The following is a 21,545-nucleotide window of genomic DNA, read 5'->3' on the forward strand; positions in this document are numbered from 1 at the left end:
TTTAGTTACAGTGCTGCAGGCACAACACTGTTTTGGCATACTGCTAGCTGGCTCTGCACTTCTGCTGAGCATGGCCTACCACCATGTCAGGCTCTAGGCCTGCACTGCCAGATTGCTCACACTGCTCGTTGCTGGCATTCCCACAACCTTTGGAGGAGAATGGTGGAAACAACTAGGAATAGTGGTAGGGGGATTGTGTTTGGGATTACTAATAATTCCTTGCATGATTCCTTGTCTCACAAGATCCATTCAGACTGTGATCCAGGGAATGCAACTTACTGCTACTCCAGTAGAACATAGTAGAGATAAGAGACAACCCCTCACAGTTTTAACAAAACACAAACAGAAGCCAGAACCAACTGAATCACAGTTAGTTTTAGCCAAATTTGAGGCTAAGACATGAATTAATGGTATTCAAAAGAAGATGAGGGATTGTGTTGAATGGAGTGATAATTTGTGTCAATTAGATGATTTTGATTCAAGCAAAACCTAAAGCAGGAGCATGAATGGTGAAACAAGGGATCAGACACTGGGAACTGACATATGTAACTAGAGTAAGATTTTTTTTTTAGGCTTTATTATAACCAGTTGTTTATTAATTTGATTTGGTTTAATAGATGCATACAAAGGCCTTAGTGAAATGTTAGGAACTAAGAGCTAATAGTTGGAATAAAAATAAGATTATGAAACAATAAGTTGTTCAAGGATGGGAAAGGAGGAGAGATTGCTACAGAAGATGTGAACACAAGAGACAGATGTGAGAACTGACAAGTAATCACAAGATTCTATGTGCAACCCATCCTTGGGAAAGGAACTGATTGTAACAACAGAGCTAAAATATATACAACCACAAGGACACAGCACGACACCAACCCGCGGGTGCTGACCAAAGGATTACATCATTGAAAGACCACCAGAAGGATGAACTAATTTAAACATACCCACCTTAGATGCATATGTATGAGGAGTAGAATATTTAAAGGGGAATTAGATTGTGTTTAGCGTGCTTTGTTGGTAGAGAGCAGACTACCACACACACACAGCGCTGCTAGCTTGCCTTTTATTGCCTTAAAATTGCTCTTTTCAAATTAAAATAGTATTTAATCAATGTTAATTTGCTTTGTCATTAATAACACAAATTCTACTGTGTGGGGGCCAGACTACACTGCAATGGGCCCAGGGAATGCAGCTTGTACTGGAACAGGATCCAGTCTGTACTGGGAGGGGCTAAGGGGATGCAGTGTTTATTGAGACAAGGCCTAATGTGTACCTGCAGGGATGAAAGGGATCCTGTTTGGCCTGGGACAGGGCTCAGGCTGTACTGGGAGGGCATGCAGGTGTGAAGTTTGTACTGGGATGGCTGCAGATGGTACAGGGAAGGGAGCCAGGGGATACATTCTGTGATGGGATGGGACCCAGGCTACAGTGCTAGAGATCAGTACGATCCAGTTTGTACTGGGATGAGGTCACATCTGTACTGGGAGGGGTTAAAGGAACCATGTTTGGACTGAGTCTATACTGGAAGGGGGTCAGAGTATCCAGTTTGGACTCTGAGTAGGTGCAGTCTGTAATGGGAGGGGGTTGGGGTATGAAGGCATGAGGAGACCTCCTGTTCTGCAGGGTCCTTTATTGTGTTGAACACCCAGGGAGCACTGTTCCTCGTGTCTGCAGCCTCTAGGTCACACCAGACAGGACCAAGAGTTTATTGCTTCTGAAAGCATCCAGGGATCAGTTGGCTCAGGGCAGCCTTGAGTTCCTGATTCCTCAGGCTGTAGATGAGAGGGTTCACTGCTGGAGGCACCACTGAGTACAGAACAGCCACCACCAGATCCAGGATTGGAGAGGAGATGGAGGAGGGCTTCAGGCTGGCAAAGATGGCAGTGGTGAGAAACAGGGAGACCACAGCCAGGTGAGGGAGGCAGGTGGCAAAGGCTTTGTGGCGTCCCTGCTGAGAGGGGATCCTCAGCACTGCCCTGAAGATCTGCACATAGGACACCACAATAAACACAAAACAAACAAATGCTAAACAGATACTGAACACAATAAGCCAGAGTTCCCTGAGGTAGGATGTGGAGCAGGAGAGCTTGAGGATCTGGGGGATTTCACAGTAGAACTGGTCCACAGCATTGCCCTGGCAGAGGGGCAGGGAAAATGTATTGGCTGTGTGCAGCAGACTATGGAGAAAGCCAGAGACCCAGGCAGCTGCTGCCATGTGGAGACAAACTCTGCTGCCCAGAAGGGTCTCATAGTGCAGGGGTTTGCAGATGGCAACGTAGCGATCGTAGGACATGATGGTGAGGAGAGAAAACTCTGCTGTGATAAAGAGAAGGAAGAACAAGACCTGAGCAGCACATCCCAAGTACGATATGGTCCTGGTGTTCCAGATCGAATTGGCCATGGATTTGGTAACAGTGGTGGAGATGGTACCCAGGTCAAGGAGTGAGAGATTGAGGAGGAAGAAGTACATGGGGGTGTGGAGGTGGTGGTCCCAGGCTATGGTGGTGATGATGAGGCCATTGCCCAGCAGGGCAGCCAGGTAGATGGCCAGGAAGAGGCAGAAGTGCAGGAGCTGCAGCTGCCTTGTGCCTGGGAATTGCAGGAGGAGGAAGTGGGTGATGGAGCTGCTGTTGGACATTTGTGCCCTTTGTGCACAGTGCTGTAGCAAAGGCAGTCACAAGTCAACAGAGCACAACCAAAGCCATTTCTCAGCCCCTGGTACAGAGACTTAAGTTCTCTTTTTGAGGACGCCTCCCTCCACCTCTGTTTCTGGACAGTTTTGTGCTAATTGGGCATGCAGGGCAGAGCAGAGACTCTTCCTGCTTCCTGCTGCTGAGTCAGTCTTGCTTTGCAGCAGGGGAGTGGTGGAGGCAGCAGCAAGCTCTGGTGTCCACTTTCAGATGAAAGAGTCCCAAAGCAGAAAGGCTTCTCAGCATCTCCCAGTGCTAAGGAGAGAGGGTAGAAAAAGGCAGTTCCTGAATGTTTTAGGCTTTTGTACTCCAGCTGCCCACATCTCACCCCCAGAGTGGTCATGGCTGTCACAAGTTCTCATGCACAGCATTTCTGCTGCCCTCAGGGGGAACAGAGAGAGCAGAAGCCTGCAAGGCAAGAGGCTGCCTGTGGCTCAGAGCAGAGTGAGGGGAGCTGCTCTGGCCCTGCTGCCACTTCCCTGGGCTTGTGCCCTGCTGAGCTGGAGGTGATCACACCCCCATGTGCCCCTGAAAAGCCACCAGACACTGCTGAGGGCAGAGGCACAGACCACTCAGTGTTTCAGCCTCTCTCAAGGTCTCAACACCACACTTGAAGCCCAGCACACTCAGGGCTCATTGCGACACCCAATGGCATTTCCTCTCCTGTGGCATCTCTGCCTCTGCTGGAGCTCTGGCTGCAGAGGAGGTGCCTCACACCTTGGAGCCCATGACCCTGAGGCCTGAGGCTTTTCTGGGGAGGAAGGGTTAGAGGAAGGGTCTGGCCTGGAGGGGAGCAGATGGAGATGTCTGAATGATACCTTCCACAACATTGCTGGGTTCAGTTTCCTCTCTGCTCCTGACCAGATCCCTGCTGCCTGGAGGTTCTCACCCTGGCAGGAGTGTGCTGGGTGATGGATTTGCCCTGCTCACAGAGCCCAGCCCAGCCCCTCTGCACTCACCTACAGAAACCGGCCTGTTTGCAGGGCACTGGCTGGAGGCATCCTGACGAGTCCAGCCAGGGTGCTGCTGCTGCTGTCCACAGGCAGAGGCTGAAGGCTTTTTAGGAGGCTCCCAGCAGACCTCCTGACCACTCCAGGATGTACCTCCCCAGTTTCAAGGACTTGTTCCAACTTGAATGGTCCTTTGCTACCTCTCTTTCACTCCCCACTTTCCCTTGTCTTCAGAACAGGAAACTGCAAACACAGACTCAGGAACTCTTCTCTCTTTAGAGCAGACCCTGCTTGGACCTTGTCCTTGAAGCATCCCTTTGGAAGTTCCCTGGTGCTGAGCTACAGATGTGAGCAGCCCTGACCCACACAGCAGCCTCTCCAGAGCAGAAGGACCCTGCCCTACCCTGCCCTGCTCTGCACTGCCAGGGGTGGCTCCTGCCACCCACATCTTCTCCCCACAGGCAGCATCAGCTGTGGCTGTGCCAACTGTAGCAGGTGCCTCCCAGAACTGCACCTGCACCACCCTGTACCCACAGCCTCACCGTGTCTGTAACTGCAGTGACTTCTCCACTAGTGTGCTCTGAGCATCCTTCCAGTCCTGGCCATCTTGAAGCTCTCTCTGCCTTCCTCATCTCCCTGAGATCCTCTGGCAGTGCCCTCAGCCCTGCCGTGCTGTGCAGAGGAGCTGCTCCTGGCCACAGCTGTCTCCTGCAGCGCTGCCTGCTTGCCAGCAGCTGCTTCCAGCCCAGGAGCCTGGCCTGGCTCAGCACAACAGGACCAGCCCAAGGCATTTAAAGAAGCGCTCTGGTGGCTTTGTTGCAGAGTCCATGAACCTCAGAGACTGAGAGGCTGATGAAACCTCTCCAGAAGTCAGAGTCAAACTCTGAAGTTTCTTCTACTCTTAATGGGTCCCAGTGAAGCATACTGGGAAAGGGTCCCCAGGGTGTGGTTAGAGCAGAAGGAGACAGTGGATGCAAGGGAAGCATCACTGGAGGCACTGAAGCATCTCCAGGCTGTGGTGAGAGCAGAGAACTGAGGCAGTGCTGACAGGTCAGGACAAGCAGCTAAAGGTGGCTCTGCTGCTGAGGAAACCTGGAGGGGTTTCATTGATGCAAAGGGCCAAGCCCTGACCCCCAGCCCCTGGCAAGGCAGATCCTGTCCCTCACCTGTGGCTCTGGGCTCTGATGGGGACAGTGGGGAGTGATGGTGAGCAGTGAGCAGGGTAGGACCTTGACAGGTTTTGCTGTGGTTTGCTTGCAAAGAGACAACTCCTGCTGAAAAGGAATGAAATGTACCTTTAAAAGTACATTTTATCAGATACTTTGTGCCTCTCCAATTAGCTGCAGAAACCTTAGCAATAATTAGAGGTTCAGCAGTATTTAATGAGCCCCATGGAGTATTTGGGGCTGGTTACATCATCCTTAGGCACTGCCAGGAGACTCTGCCAAGGTACTGCCAAGAAGCCTCTCAAGAAGTCCAAGGCAGAAGCAAACTCCAAAGTACCTTGAAGCACTGATTGGCCTCACTGAGGCTTGTTACTGACAAAGGCTCCCCAGGGACTCCTTAGAGCAGCTTGTTAGAGGCCAGGATTGCAGGGAGACAAAGGAAAAGTGCAGGGGAGAAAAACTTGCCTTTGGTCTAGGAAGCAGAAAGGCCAAGCCCTGACCACTGCCCTTGGACTAGAAGAACCTCAAAGCCTCAAAGCCAAGTTTCTCCTCCCAGGCCTTGGTGGCAGAGGCAAGTGCCAGAGCCAAGGGCACAAAGCCCTTGGTCCTGTTTGGCCTCTTAGTGTTGACAGAGCCCTTGGCCATCCCTACTGCAGCCTCTCCTACACTGTCTCCTAGCTGCAGCTCTTTCCCTTCTGACTGTTGCCACCAACCTTGCTTCCCTACCCAGTGTTGGCCTTGATGGCTTGTGAACTATGGGAACACAGTGCAGCAGTGTAGTTGGAGGAAGGCAGATACCTGATTACGAATGGTTATTATGACCTGTGAGTGTAAGACTTCACACTTTAGATTGTTATAGCAGAGTCCCTGGTATCTTAACTTTCCTTTGATGCTTGCTAAAACCCTGATAAGATATAGGTACCTGTGTGATGCATTTTCTGTAACCAATCACAAACTGCTTCTGTGTTGTGTTAGCTTTTATAAAGAAGGATTTTGCATAATAAAGTGGACACCTGGCCTGCATCAGGCTGAGCCCTGTCTCTGAATTGTGGCAAACGGTGACCCCCGATGTGACAGGGGCGATGAAACGCTAAGCTGCGTCCTGCCGCGTGTTCCCTCGGCACTTTGAATGAGCTGCTGAAAGGAAGCAGGACAAGCCGGCCGGCCAGAGCCATCCCTCCTGCTGGCTGAGAGGTGAGCCGTGGGGAACATGGGGAACCAGGAGAGCTCCTCAGAAAGAGACCTTTATGGATTAATGCAAGAACTCCTTAGGAAGCATGGCAAAGCTATCTGTGGCCCTGATCTTAAGGAGATGCTGGAGTGGGTGCAGGAGAACATCCCGACAGTTACAATATCTAGCATGTTTAGGAGTGAAATCTGGGATCAAGTGGGAGTGAAGTTATGGGATGCTGCTGCCACAGGGAATGTTGAGGTGCAGCGTATGCTCCCGTGGTGGCGGATTATATTTGAGATGCTTAAAGGGCAAGAAAGGAACTCAGAACAGAGTATTGAGGGAGCTCAGACTCCTCCTCCGTTACCCTCTAAGCTGCCATCAAAGCCGAAGATGTGGACTGAGACTTTGGGTACATACGCAGCAGAATACCCCCCCGAGGATGACCTCCTAGATCCAGGTCCTGTTGATCCTGAACGGGAACCAGACCTTTATCCCCGGGATCCTCACAGTGTGTGGGCTTCTATTAAGCACCAAGCTGTTCAGGATGGAGACACTGAGGTTGCCTCAAGAATCGTGGCTCCTGTACTGTATGTGGGCAGAGCGGGTAACCCTCAATGGGAGGCTTTGGCCTTCCCAGTGATTAAAGAACTCTGTCATACTGCCACTGAGCTTGGGCTGTCTTCTCCTTATTTCGCTCATCTTTTAACATCCATACTCGACAATCATGTAATGACACCATACGACTTAACATCTCTAGCACAACTGTTGCTAACCACGGGAACCTTATATGCAATTCATAGACAGGCTGAAAGTGGTTTTAGAAGGCCAAATTGACAATGGGGAGGCAAAGGAAATATTACTGAGCCTGCAGTGTGCCCAGGCAGCCAAGAGGGCCAATGGCATCCTGGCCTATATCAGGAACAGTGTGGCCAGCAGGAGCAGGGAGGTCATTCTGCCCCTGTACACTGCATGGCCCCACCTTGAGTCCTGTGTCCAGTTCTGGACCCCTCAGTTTAGGAAGGATGTTGACTTGCTGGAACGTGTCCAGAAAAGGGCAACAAAGTTGGTGAGGGGTTTGGAACACAAGCCCTATGAGGAGAGGCTGAGGGAGCTGGGGTTGCTTAGCCTGGAGAAGAGGAGGCTCGGGGGAGACCTTCTTGTTCTCTACAACTACCTGAAAAGAGATTGTAGACAGGTGGGGGCTAGTCTTTTCTCCCAGGCATCCAGCACCAGAACAAGAGGACACAGTCTCAAGCTGTGCCAGGGGAGGTTTAGACTGGATGTTAGGAAGAAATCCTTCATAGAGGGAGTGATTGTCCATTGGAATGGGCTGCCTGGGGAGGTGGTGGAGTCACCATCATTGGAAGTGTTTAGGAGCAGACTTGATGGGGTGCTTGGTTACATGGTTTAGTTGACTAGGTGGTGCTGGATGATAGGTTGGATGTGATGATCTTGAAGATCTCTTCCAGCCTGGTCTATTCTATTCTATTCTATTCCATTCCATTCTATTCTATTCCATTCCATTCTATTCTATTCTATTCTATTCTATTCTATTCTATTCTATTCTATTCTATTCTATTCTATTCTATTCTATTCTATTCTATTCTATTCTATTCTATTCTATTCTATTCCTGCTGAAATTAGCTGTGGAAAATGCAAATGCAGATTGTAAGAAGCTGTTAAAATCTTTGCCTAATCAAAACCCCACCTTGCTAGAAATGATTGAAGCATGTAACAGGATAGGTACGATGGAACAGAAGTATGAAGCTATGGCTGCAGCTTTTGCAGCTATGAACGGTCCAATGAATACAGGGGTCTGTTATGGCTGTGGGTCATCTCAGAAAGAATTGTTTGGTAGCTAATACTGGAGCCAAACCTAAGGCACCCAGGATTTGCTCTAGGTGCCAGAAGGGGAGGCATAATGCTAACCAATGTCCATCTAAGTATAATTCTCAAGGGCAGCCTGCACAGGGAAACGGGATGCAGAGCGCGGGACGGTGCCGCATGCAGACACAAATCATCCAGCCGTCACCAGCCAGCCAGATGCCGGCAGCACACATGCCTCTGACCTCCGCCCAGCAACAGCAGGCAGCGCAGGACTGGACCTGGCAACCTCTGACACAGTAACTTTACTTGGTACCACGGTGCATTTATTGCCAACAGGTGTGTCAGGTCCTCTCCCAGCAAAAACCTCAGGCATTAGTAGATCCTCAACAACGCTATCAGGACTTTGTGTGCTTCCTGGGGTTGTTAACTCTGACAGCACAGATAAAATTCAGATCATGTCATGGACTCCATTTCCTCCCTGCACAGTACTGAAGGGAAGTCGTATTGCACAGCTATTATTGCTTCCCTTGGGATCGGAACGTCCCCCTGTAGAGGGACCTTTAAGAAATACAGGCGGATTCAGGTCTACTGGGGATCCACAGATTCTGTGGGTACAGACTATCTCTCAAAAACATCCTATCTGTCAATGTGTCCTGATGTATGGTCAGCAGAAAACAGTGCTTAGTGGCATTATTGATACTGGAGCAGATGTCACAGTGATTTCTAAAGCTAAATGGCCCCCCCGCTGGCCTGTAGCTAGTGCATCTCAGGTGCTGGCAGGCATAGGGGGAGCTGGAGAAAGTCATCAGAGCCTGAATTTCATTCAGATTCAGGGAACAGAGGGACATATAGCTTCTGTGAAACTTTGAAACATGTGAAACATGAGCCTGCAGTGTGCCCAGGCAGCTAAGAGGGCCAATGGCATCCTGGCCTGCATCAAGAACAGTGTGGCCAGCAGGAGCAGGGAGGTCATTCTGCCCCTGTACACTGCACTGGTTAGGCCACACCTCGAGTACTGTGTCCAGTTCTGGGCCCCTCAGTTTAGGAAGGATGTTGACTTGCTGGAAGGTGTCCCGAGAAGGGCAACAAAGTTAGTGAGGGGTTTGGAACACAAGCCCTACAAGGAGAGGCTGAGGGAGCTGAGGTTGCTTAGCCTGGAGAAGAGGAGACTCAGGGGTGACCTTATTACTCTCTACAACTACCTGAAGGGAGATTGTAGCCAGACGGATGTTGGTCTCTTTTCCCAGGCGGCCAGTACCAGAACAAAAGGACACAGTCTCAGGCTGCGCCAGGGGAGGTTTAGGTTGGAAGTTAGGAAAAAGTTCTATACAGAGAGAGTGATTGCCCATTGGAATGGGCTGCCTGGGGAGGTGGTGGAGTCGCCATCATTGGAGGTTTTCAGGAGAAGACTTGATGGGGTGCTTGGTGCCGTGGGTTAGATGTTTGGGTGGTGCTGGATTGGTTGATGGGTTGGACGAGATGATCTTGAAGGTCTCCTCCAACCTGGTTTATTCTATGTATTCTATGTATTTTGTTTTATCTGTGCCTATGGTGCTATGGGGTCGTGATGTGCTTTCACAATACAGGGTTGTTTGGGTGCCAGATTTAGCCAGATATGGCGATGACAGAGGTTCTTGGAATCAATATGGCTGACCAATATGATCGGGTATTGATCCTTTATTGTTCCAGTATTGCAGGCCTATGGCTCAGGCCTATGGTGAAAGCATGGCACAGTAAAGCATGGAAGGAGAGGAGACAGGACAGGCAGGAAAAGAAGAAGAAGAAGAAGTGTGTAGCAAGGAAACTGCTACAATTTATATAACCTTGGTATGCCTTGTTGGCATGGACTCATTGGTCCTCTATGAGTGACCACACATCACACTATTGTAGATTATTGGTCCAACTACGGATGACACGCGAGGTTTGTTGATGCAGGTGCATGTCCTGTTGTCCCGAGATAACTTACTATGTTTCTAGCTACCAGCGTCTTGTTTTAGTTACAGTGCTGCAGGCACAGCACTGTTTCGGCATACTGGTAGCTGGCTCTGCCCTTGTGCTGGGCATGGCCTTCCACCATGTCAGGCTGTTAGGCCTGCATTGCCAGATTGCTCACACCGCTCGTAACTGGTGTTCCCACAGGGAGTGACCATGAACACCCATTTTTAGAGGGGGCCATTGCAGTGCATGACACCCTTCAGTTAACTTGGAAAACAAATCCCCCTGTCTGGGTGGATCAATGGCCCCTACTATTGGAAAAGCTTCGTGCACTCCAAGAACTAGTCACAGAGCAATTAGGAAAAGGGCACATTGTACCCTCCACGAGTCCATGGAACTCTCCTATTTTGGTCATCAAAAAACAAACAGGCAAGTGGCGCTTGCTCCGTGATCCCAGAAAGATTAATGACATTATGGAAGATATGGGCAGCCTCCAACCAGGGCTACCCTCACCCACAATGATCCCATGATATTGGCATTTAACTGTTATGGACCTAAAAGATTGCTGCTTTAGCATTCCTTTACAACCAAATGATGCTCTTAAATTTGCTTTTTCAGTTCCAAATGTCAACCTGCAACAACCTTTGCAGAGATATCATTGGGTTGTGCTTCCAGAAGGAATGAAAAATAGTCCTACAATTTGTCAGTGGTATGTAGCCAAAATTCTCAGTCCTGTTGGAGAGACATTTCCTGATGCTCTGATATATCATTACATGGATGACATCCTAGTGGCAGCACAAAGCCCTGAGCTCATGGACAAAGCCGTAGCCCTTGCTGTATCCACTGTGACTCAAGTGGGGTTTTGTGTAGCATCTGAGGAAATTCAGAATGTACCACCTTGGAAATATTTAGGGTGGAGGATTCAGACCCAAACAATTGTTCCACAGCCTTTGCAAATCAATGTACATGTGAAAACTCTTCATGATGTCCAGAAATTGCTGGGAACCATAAATTGCCTTCATCTTTTAAATTGCTTGGTAATTGGGGACTTTCTCTCTGGATTTGCAGTTTTCTTAGAACAATTCTGTATGCTTTTACTGCTTTATTCTTTTTGCTACCTTTTTTTACCTTGTTTATTGTAATCCTTAATTGCTTTGTTAAGGGGATTCTTGTTATATAACAGAAGGGGGAAATGAAGGGTTGAACCTTGCAGAGCCAAGCTCCAAGCACTGCTGGACTGATAAGAGGAGACAGTGTTGACCTTGATGGCTTGTGAACTATGGGAACACAGTGCAGCAGTGTAGTTGGAGGAGGGCAGATACCTGATTACGAATGGTTATTATGACCTGAAAGAGTAAGACTTCACATTTAGCAGATTGATATAACAGAATCCCTGGTTCCAGTCATAAGCTGCTTCTGCGTTGTACTAGCTTTTATAAAGAAGGTTATTGCATAATAAAGTGGACACCTGGCCTGCATCAGGCTGAGTCCCGTCTCTTAATCGCAGCAAGGATGCCTTTGATTTTCTTGGCAACCTGGGCTCCCTGTTGGCTCCTATTCAGCTGCTTGTCCATCAGAACCCCCAGGTCCCTTTCTGCCAACCTCTTTCCAGCTACACTGCCTCTGGAGCATTGCTTGGGGTTGTTGTGACTCAGGTGCAGGACCTGGCACTTGGCTTTGATGAAGCTCCTCCTGGTAACTTTGGCCATGGATCCAAACTACCCAAGTCCTTCTGCAGAGCCTCCCTACCCTCTGCCATCTAACTTGGTGTGATCTGCTGACTCACTGCTGACACACTCTGTGTCTTCACCAAGGTCATCAATAAAGTTATTAAACAGAAGTGGTCCCAACACTGAGCCCTGAGGAACACCACTTGTGAACTGCCACCAGCTGGATTTAACTTCACTGAGCACCACTCTTTGGTCCCTTTCATGCAGCCAGGGCTGTATCCAGCAGAGCATTGCTCATCCAAGCCAGGGATGGGTCCTGGTCTGTCCTGGGATGGAATCAGGGTTTCAGGAGATGCACTTTGTACTGGGATGAGACTCAGACTGTGCTGGGAGATGGCAATGGGATCCCATTTGGACCAGGATCAGGTGACAGATGCACTGGGATCAGGATATCCACTTTGTGCTGTGCTAGGTGCAGCCGGAGCTGGGAAGGGGTCTAAGGGATGCACTTTGTACTGGCAGAGGAAACTGTATGGGAGATGGCAAAGTGATGCAGTTTGTCCTGGGATAAGACCACATCTGAACTGGGAGGGGTTCAGGAGATGCTGTTTGTACTGAGATGTGACCAGGTCTGTACTGGGAGGAGTTAAAAGGATCCCAAATTGTGCTGTGCAGGGACCAGAATGTACTGGAATGAGCCCAGGGAATGCAGCTTGTACTAGAACAGGGTCAGGAGTGCACTGGGAGGGCATGAAGGTGTGCAGTTTGTACTGGGTTGGATGCATTCAGTACTGGGAAGGGAGCCAGGAGATAGATTCAGTGCTGGGATGGGACACAGGCTGCAGTGCTAGAGGAGAGTAGGATCCAGTTTGGACTGGGATGAGGCCAGATCTGTACTGGGAGGGGTTAAAGGAGCCATGCTTGGACTGAGTCTATACTGGAAGGGGGTCAGGGTATCCAGTATGGACTCGGAGTAGGTGCAGTGTGTAAAGGGAGGGGGTTGGGGTATGAAGGCATGGGGAGATCTCCTGTTGTGATGGCAGTGCTGCTCTGGAGCACAGTGATACTGAATACTGAATACTGAATACACAGCTCTGTCCCACAAGCAGCCCTGGCCTGTCCCTGCCTGCAGTCCCAGCATGCCACATAGCAGCACAGCCTCCAAGCTGCCAGAGCATTCAGACCTTGCCCCAGCACAGAGGCTCAGGAGGAAAGGTTGGAAGGGCAGAAAGAGCAGCTGAGGACAGCCCAAGCTCTGGGACTGCCTGGCACTGCTGCTGTGCTGGGACTCTGCCCCTCCACCTCTGCACACAGGCAGAAACCTTGGAGGAAGGAACTCAGACAAGCAACTCAGGAGGAAGGAAAACAGAGAAGCAGGGTACTTTATTGTCGAACACCCAGGGAGCACAGCTCCTCATGTCTGCAGCCTCTGGGTCACACCAGAGAGGAAAACACTGAACCAGAAATGATCTGAAGAAAGATATTGGTGTGGCAAAAATATCCTCACAAGGGGAACAGCACCGGCAGCAGCCAGAACTCAAGCAGCTAGGCTGGGCCTGCACTGAGTGACACCAGAACTGCTCTGCAGGAGAAGACAAAGAGTTTATTGCTTCTGAAAGCACCCAGGGCTCAGTTTGCTCAGGGCAGCCTTGAGCTCCTCATTCCTCAGGCTGTAGATGAGAGGGTTCACTGCTGGAGGTGCCACTGAGTACAAAACTGACACCACCAGGTCCAGGGATGAGGAAGAGATGGAGGAGGGCTTGAAGTAGGCAATGGAGCCAGTGCTGAGAAACAGGGAGACCACAGCCAGGTGAGGGAGGCAGGTGGAAAAGGCTTTGTGGCGTCCCTGCTGAGAGGGGATCCTCAGCACTGCCCTGAAGATCTGCACATAGGACACCACAATCAACACAAAACAGACAAAGAATAAACAGCCACTGGCCCCAAGAAGCCAAAGTTCCCTGAGGTAGGATGTGGAGCAGGAGAGCTTGAGGATCTGGGGGATTTCACAGAAGAACTGGTACACAGCATTGCCCTGGCAGAGGGGCAGGGAAAATGTACTGGCTGTGTGCAGCAGAGCATTGAGAGCCCCAGAGGCCCAGGCAGCTGCTGCCAGGTGGACACAAACTCTGCTGCCCAGGAGGGTCTCATAGTGCAGGGGTCTGCAGATGGCAACGTAGCGATCGTAGGACATGATGGCGAGGAGACAAAATTCTGCTGACATGAAAAAGGGAAAGAGAAAAACCTGAGCAGCACATCCTGCATAGGAGATGTCCCAGGTATCCCTCAAGGAATTGTGCATGGATTTGGGCACAGTGGTGGAGATGGCACCCAGGTCAAGGAGGGCAAGGTTGAGGAGGAAGAAGTACATGGGGGTGTGGAGGTGGTGGTCCCAGGCTATGGTGCTGATGATGAGGCCATTGCCCAGCAGGGCAGCCAGGTAGATGGCCAGGAAGAGCCAGAAGTGCAGGAGCTGCAGCTGCCTTGTGCCTGGCAATGGCAGGAGGAGGAAGTGGGTGATGGAGCTGCTGTTGGCCATCTGCTGCCTCTGGCCATGGAGACCTGTCCAAGGAGGGAAAGGCAGTGACAAGTTAGGGCACACTTCTCTAAGCCTCATTGTAACCCTTGTCCCTGAGCTGCAGGAGGAATGGATCAGCTCAGGCCCATCACTACCAACCCATGGCAGAGTTCATCACAGCTTCAAATGCAGCAGGGACCCAGAATTGCCATGAAGATTCCTCTGGTGTCAGAACAGAAAGTTACTAACAGCCCAATCCCAGGGAACAAGAGTTCCATTGTGGTGGGTTGAAATTTCCCCCAGCATTAGCTTTGCCAGAGCAGCTCAGTTAGAAGCAAATGAAGCTGTATTGACAAGCAAGAGCTACACTCTGCAATGGAATGCAATGAACAGGTACAGAACATCCAGGAGTGACAGTATTAGACAGGTATTTGCAATTAGCAAACAACACAAAACCCCCTTGGCCAGAGACCAGGGAAGCTGTTCCACTGCCCCTAACCTCTACACCCCTGTTCCATGAGAGACAGGAGGAGTTGAGAGAGAATAAAAGCAGTGGGTTAGACTTAGCCAAGTGCAGCCAAAGCAGGTGATCTCTCCCAAGAGAAGTAAAACATCTGAGATCAGAAGAGAGAGAATTGTTATGGTACAGCTCCTCTGATTCCAGATATTTATCCAATGAATTTCTTTAGAATAATCTTTTCTTTTCCTTTTCACACCCAAGAGTGATCTATTTATTGTGTTTCTATTTTTCTACTCAAAATCTGTAACTAAATTTTAAAGGCATTGCCTAAAACCATCACACCCATGGAGAGGTGGAGAAACAGGGAGCAGGCCTGCAGTGCTGCAGACACAGCGAAGGGAAGACAGAAAGGCAGAGGGGCTGGGGGTGAAGCCTTCTCCTTCCCCAGCTCTGCTCACTGCTGCTCACAGGATGGAACTGAAGGGCTTTGGTCCTCCTTCTGTGTGCACTCTCCAGGAGCCTTCAGCTGAGCGTCAGCAGCTGAGATGGAGATGCCTCCAGGAGCTACAGCTGCAGTGTCCTGCACCCACAGCCTCACTGTGTCAGTGACTGCAGAGACTTCTCCTCCAGTGAGCTCTCAGCATCCTCCCAGTCCTGGCCACCTCAAAGCTCTCTCTGCCTTTCTCATCTCCCTGAGATCCTCTGGCAGTGTGCCCAGCCCTGCTGTGCTGTGCAGAGGAGCTGCTTCTGGCCAGAGCTGTCCCTGCAGCACTGCCTGCTTGCCAGCATCAATCTCCAGCCCAGGAGCCTGGCCCAGCTCAGCAGCAGAGGAACAGTCCAAGGCATTTAAAGGAGCCCTCCGGTGACTTTGGTGCCAAGTCCATGAACCTCAGAGACTGAGAAGCTGATGAAACCTCTCCAGAAGTCAAAGTCAGATTCAAACTCTGAATTTTGTTCTACTGTTAATGGGTCCCACTGAGGCATACTGGGAAAGGGTCCCCAGGGTCTGGTTAGAGCAGGACCGAGTAGATGCAAGGGAAACATCACTGGAGGCACTGAAGCATCTCCCAAGCTCTGGTCAGAGCAGAGAACTGAGGCAGTGCTGAAAGGTCAGGACAAGCAGCTCAAGGTGGCTCTGCTGTTGAGCAAACCTGGAGGGGTTTCGTTGATCCAAAGGGCCAAACCCTGACCCCCAGCCCCTGGCAAGGCAGATCCTGTCCCTCACCTGTGGCTCAGGGTTCTGTTGGGGACAGTGGGGAGTGAGGATGAGCAGTGAGCAGGGTAGGACCTTGTCAGGTTTTGCTGGGGTTTGCTTGCAAAGAGACAACTCCTGCTGAAAAGGAATGAAATGTACCTTTAAAAATACTTTTTATCCGATGCTTTGTGCAATAAAAACCTCTCCAATTAGCTGCAGAAACCTTGGCAAGAATTAGAGGTTCAGCAGTATTTAATGAGCTCCATGGAGTATTTGGGGCTGATTACATCATCCTTAGGTACTGCCAGGAGACTCTGCCAAGCTACTGCCAAGAAGCCTCTCAAGAAGTCCAAGTCAGAAGCAAACTCCAAAGTACCTTGAAGCACTGATTGGCCTCTCTGAGGCTTGTTACTGACAAAGGCTCCCCAGGGACTCATTAGAGCAGCTTGTTAGAGGCCAGGATTGCAAGGAGACAAAGGCAAAGTACAGGGCAGAAAACCTTGCCTTTGGTCTAGGAAGCAGAAAGGCCAAGCCCTGACCACTGCCCTTGGACTAGAAGAACCTCAAAGGCTCAAAGCAAAGTTTCTCCTCATAGGCCTTGGTGGCAGAAGCAAGTGCCAGAGCCAAGGGCACAAAGGCCTTGGTCCTGTTGGGCCTCTCAGCCTTGCCAGAGCCCTTGGCCATCCCTACTGCAGCCTGTCCTATGCTGTCCCATGCCTGCAGTTCTTTCCCTTCAGGCTGCTGACACCAATCTTTCTTCCCCTCCCAGCTCTCTCTCTTCTATTTCCATCCCTTCCCTGAGCTGTCTCAGCTCTCCCTGCCATTTCCTGACACCTCTGGATGGCCTCATGCATAGCAGCTCTGCCCTTTGAGGGACATTTCTTTGGCCTGATCTCCACTCTGAACCTTCCAAGGTGCACTTTGTGGAGGTTTTGGTCTCTTCCCACTCCCCAGATGAGCTCCATCCTCTCTGAAACCACTCTTCAGCCATGTGCACACTGCTGTGGCAGTGCCCTGAGCCTCCATTCTCCAGGCTGAAGCAGCCCAGGTCCCTCAGCCTCTCCACAGAGATGTCAGCTCCCATCCTGGCAGATCTCCACTGCAGCCTCCCCAGTTCCTCCTAGGCTCTTCTAGTCTGGAGAATGCAACATCCAGACACCAAGCATCCAGATGTGGCCACAGCAGTGCTGAGTCTGGGGGAGGACCACTCCTGTGTCTGGGTGGCCACACTCCTCCTGCCACAGCCCAGCTGCAGTTGGCCTCCTTCCCTGTGTGCAGGGTTTGCTGCACCCCAGGGTATTTGGTATGGCTCCTGCAGACCCTGTGGTGTTTTTCTGCCTGGGTCTGGGACACACCAGAACCTCCAGTTCCAAACCAACAGGGAACCAGTTTGCACTGGGATGGGCTTGTTCCCATGGCAATGGCGAGCTCCACTTGCTTCAGTGCAGGTTGTGCTTTTGCAGTCAAGCATCGAGGAGACAAAAGATCAGGGTGTCCCTTCAGTAAGTCAAATAAAGGACCTAGGAAGGGTCTTATCCAGTTTATGGCTCCAAGTAATTTCTGCAAATCATTAAGGCTGGTCACAGATTGCTGTCTTTGTATCATTTGTGGTTGCATTGCTTGATCTAAGATTTTTAGTCCCAAATATTTGGAAGGTGCTTGGTGCTGCACCTTCTCTGGGGCTATTTCTAATCCATATTAGAAAGGAAGCTCCTCCTTACAATGACCTTTCAGATGATGAAAAGAAATATGCTTTGTCCACAGACGGTTCCTGTCGTCTTGTCGGGAACAAGCGAAGGTGGAAGTCTGCAGTGTGGAGTCCAACACGCCGAGTTGCAGAGGCGAAGGATGGAGAAGGAGAATCCGGTCAGTTTGCAGAGGTAAAAGCTGTCCAGCTAGCTCTCGACGTAGCTGAACGTGAGAGATGGCCAAAGCTTTATCTCTACACCGACTCATGGATGGTAGCCAATGCTCTATGGGGTTGGCTAAAGAACTGGAAGAAGAATGGCTGGCAGAGGAAAGGAAAACCCATCTGGGCAGCCGACCTGTGGCAAGACATTGCTGATCGAGTCGAGAGAATTCCAGTGAAAGTGAGACACATTGATGCTCACATTCCTAAGAGCAAAGCTACTGAGGAACAGCAACACAACCATCAGGCAGATTTAGCTGCAAGAGTTTCTCAAGTAGACAAGGACTCTGAACTTGATCTCAACTGGAAACACCGAGGTGAGATATTCTTAGCTCGGTGGGCTCACGATTCATCAGGACATCAAGGCAGAGATGCAACATACCAGTGGGCTCGTGACAGATCCATAGACATTTCCATGGATGCCATCACCCAAGTTATCCATGACTGTGACATTTGTGCTGCTATTAAGCAGGCAAAACGAATTAAGCCCTTGTGGTATGGTGACAGATGGTCCAAGTACAGGTATGGTGAAGCCTGGCAGATTGACTACATCACTCTACCACGTTCTCGTTCTGGTAAGCAATACATGCTTACTATGGTAGAGGCAAACACCGGATGGCTGGAAACTTATGCAGTTCCACATGCAACTGCACGCAACACCATTCTCGGTCTGGAGAGACAGATCCTGTGGAGACACGGAACTCCAGAGAGGATTGAGTCAGACAACGGAACTCACTTCAAGAACAACCTTGTAAAGAGCTGGGCAAAAGAGCACGGTATTGAGTGGATTTTCCATATTCCTTACTATGCACCAGCTGCAGGGAAGATTGAACGCTACAACGGTTTGTTGAAGACCACTCTCAAAGCCATGGGAGGTGGATCTTTGAAAAACTGGGAGAAACATTTAGCACAAGCAACCTGGCTGGTGAATAGTAGAGGTTCAGTGAAACGAGCTGGACCGGCATATTCAGACATGCTGCAGAAAGTAGAAGGTGATAGAGTTCCTGTTGTTAGAGAAAAGAATCTGTTAGGTAAAACTGTTTGGGTATTTTCACCCTCAGGAGAGGCTAAACCTGTCCGAGGGGTGGTTTCAGCAGAGGGTCCGGGTCACACTTATTGGGTAATGCAAGAGAATGTTGAAATTCAGTGTATTCCACAAAGAGATTTAACTTTAGCTGAAAGAGTTTAATTTCAGACTGTTGTACAGCTACAACACATCCAAAGGAAGAGTCCCTGAGGAATCTACGGTGCACGAACCCTGAGAACCCTGAGAGCCCTGAGTCAACTGAGAGTCCCTGTGTTCTTGTTTCCCTTTTCTTCGCTTCGTCGGCAGAGAGACAAACTGTTTTCCATTTTCTTGATTTTGGATTTTCTTGGACTTCTGAATCATCTACATCTGAGTATAGACGGAATGGACTATGAACTTGACTTACAAACTGTAACTATTGTTCTGGATTGGATGGACAGTACGAACAGCCAATGAAATTGTTTAGAAAGGGGTGGACTGTGGTCATTTGAGGCTGTGCCTTTAAGAACAAACACTGCTGGAACACACTGGCTAATGTTTTCGGTACTAGAACCAAAACATTCTGATATTCTAAACGAATTTCATTGGTTGATAAACAAAAATGCAGCTTTAGATTGTAGAGCAGTTGGAATTTTTTTTTTTCTTCAGTTCTGTTCGGTTTGGGAGTTAGGGGAGTTTGGTGTTTCAGCCTGTTCTCCCTGCCTGCTTCTTCTGCGAACTGCTGGAGTTGGCCTTCAGATAAGCAAACACTAATCATGCATGGGCTTTTGAAGCTTGCTAACAACTCTTTTCCTTAGTAACTTGCCTTTCTCTCTTTCTAACCCCCTTTTTGGGGAAAAAGGGAGGTAGGGAGGGAGAGAGGGGGTTCCAAGGAGGGGATCCCTCCCTCGGGGAGGGATTTTTGTTGTGTTATTTGTCTTTGCTGTGTATTTCTGTGTATATATTGTAAATACCTGTATATATTGTGTTATATATAACCTGCTTTCCATATATGCTTGTAAATATATAGCTTTTGCTCTTCGACTGAGTTAGCTGTGGTTTCTTACTCTGTGGAGGAGGGAGAGCTAAGCCCTCTCTCAACCTACCACAGCTCTCTAGGACTGCTAAGCAACATCACTGGCATGTTGCAGGTTCTGTGGAATTTGGTTCCATCATGGCATGAAAAGAGACAACCTTTCTGTGGGGATATATTGAAGAGTGCCTTGAAGCGGTCAGTCCCTGGGTGGCAGGGTGTGTGGAAGGACTTGGGCAGGTTCCTAGGAGCATTATCACCTCCCATAGCCTGGGACTTTACCCCAGAAAAGGTGAGCGATCCTACTAAACTGACTTGCCATCTGATGGAAGGGTGCCTCGCTTATCCCAGTGAGAACCAACAACTTCTTGCACTCTACTGGGGCCTGGCCTGTGCTTACTGAGCCACAGTTCAGTACTCTGTGAGGACTATGGCTGAGGCAGGCACCCAAACACTACCTGAGGACACCATGGTAGAGATGGGGACCCAAACAGCAACCAGAGAGATTGCCCCAGTTGTAAAAAAGAAGCAGTGGACAAGGAGGTCAACAGGTCCCTCTCATCAACTGATAAGAGATGAGGAAGATTATGATCAAGAGGCTGGTCCATCAAGTTGGAAATCAGAGGAAGTGAGTGAGATTAAACAAGAAGCAGAGACTACTCGGTCCTTAACCTCAGCAGAACTGAGAGACATAGGCAAGGATCATAGTCACCAGCCAGGAGAGTGAATTGCTGCTTGGCTGCTCCGGTGCTGGGATAATGGGGCTGACAGCCAACTGCTGGAAGGGAAAGAGGGCCAACAATTGGGACCCATTGCTAGAAACAGAGGCATTGAGAAAGGCATTGCAAAGGAGACAGGCATATGCAGCCTCTGGAGATGACTCCTGCTAAGTGTGAGGGCCAGGTACCCATGCAAGGAGGACCTTATGAGTTCTCCAGGGAAGTGGAACACTGCAGATGAAGGAATCCAATACTTAAGAGAATTAGCAGTGTTGGAAGTTATCTATAGTGATTTAGATGATCAAAGTGTCTCCACAGATCCAGAGGATGTCCCATGCACACGGGCCATGTGGAGGAAAGTGATCCAAGGTGCTCCAGCATCATATTCAAACAGCCTAGCGATGATGTACTATTTGGATGAGGACACACAGTCTGTGGAGACAGTGTCAGCCTGGCTCCAGAATTTGGAGGATAACCTCTGTACCAACTCATGCCACAAGCCAGTGCCTCATCTACCTGGTGTACTCCAAGAAATCCATCCCCTCCTGCCTCAGTCAGAGGGAAAGGGAGCCCCAGATGCACACCATGTGGAGTACTCTGGTTTTTCCTGTGTGACCAGGGGGAGGACAGGAGGAAGTGGGATGGTGAAGCCACTTATAAATTGGAAGCTCAGGTGCATGAACTGAGAGGGAAAACAACAGTTAAAAAGGGATCATCTAAGCAGGCAGCAAAGGTAGCTGCTGTAGAAAGCCAAGAGAGTAATCCACGATCTCTAAGGAGGAAAAGAACTGAAGTTGCACCTCTTGATCCTGATGAGGGGACCTCTGGCCAGGTACCACCCAGATCAGATAGTGAATACTCTGATGAAGACAAGGAGTAGAGGGTCCCTGCCCTCAGCTGGAGAAGGAGAGGGATGACAGAGTGTATTGGACTGTGTGGGTTTGAAGGCCTGGCACATCAAAGCCATGGAAGTATAAGGTGTTGGTAGACACAGGGCACAGTGCACATTGATGCCATCAGGACACAAAGGCACTGGATCCATCTAGATTTCTGGAGTGACAGGAGGCTGCCAGGAGCTGTCTGTACTAGAAGCTGATGTGAGCCTGACAGGGAACAAGTGGGAAAAACAGATCAGATATAGGTAGAGATTACCTCAAGAGAGGGTACTTCAAGGACCCAAAGGGCTCTCGATGGGCTTTTGGTGTGGCCATGGTGAACACAGAGAAGATCAGAGAGCTGTCTGCCCTGCCTGGCCTTGCAGAGAATCCCTTCCTTGTGGGACTGCTGCAGGTTGAAGAA

General features: G+C 49.8%; 1 protein-coding gene across 1 annotated transcript; it reads right to left on the reverse strand.

Annotated features, from left to right (window-relative positions):
• Positions 1-1,702: 1,702 nt before the first annotated feature.
• On the reverse strand, positions 1,703-2,659 carry LOC104296145 (olfactory receptor 14A16). Its single transcript, XM_009906776.2, has one exon. The coding sequence runs from the start codon at positions 2,633-2,635 to the stop codon at positions 1,703-1,705; it is 933 nt and encodes a 310-aa protein (XP_009905078.2). The 5' UTR covers positions 2,636-2,659.
• Between the last annotated feature and the right edge of the window lie 18,886 nt (positions 2,660-21,545).

This window comes from Dryobates pubescens, unplaced genomic scaffold (genome assembly GCF_014839835.1).
Source record: "Dryobates pubescens isolate bDryPub1 unplaced genomic scaffold, bDryPub1.pri scaffold_72_arrow_ctg1, whole genome shotgun sequence".
NCBI lineage: Eukaryota > Metazoa > Chordata > Aves > Piciformes > Picidae > Dryobates > Dryobates pubescens.

What these genes read in the sequence shown, in the direction of transcription:
- LOC104296145 (XM_009906776.2), bottom strand. Translation starts at nt 2,635, where the DNA reads ATGTCCAACAGCAGCTCCATCACCCACTTCCTCCTCCTGCAATTCCCA.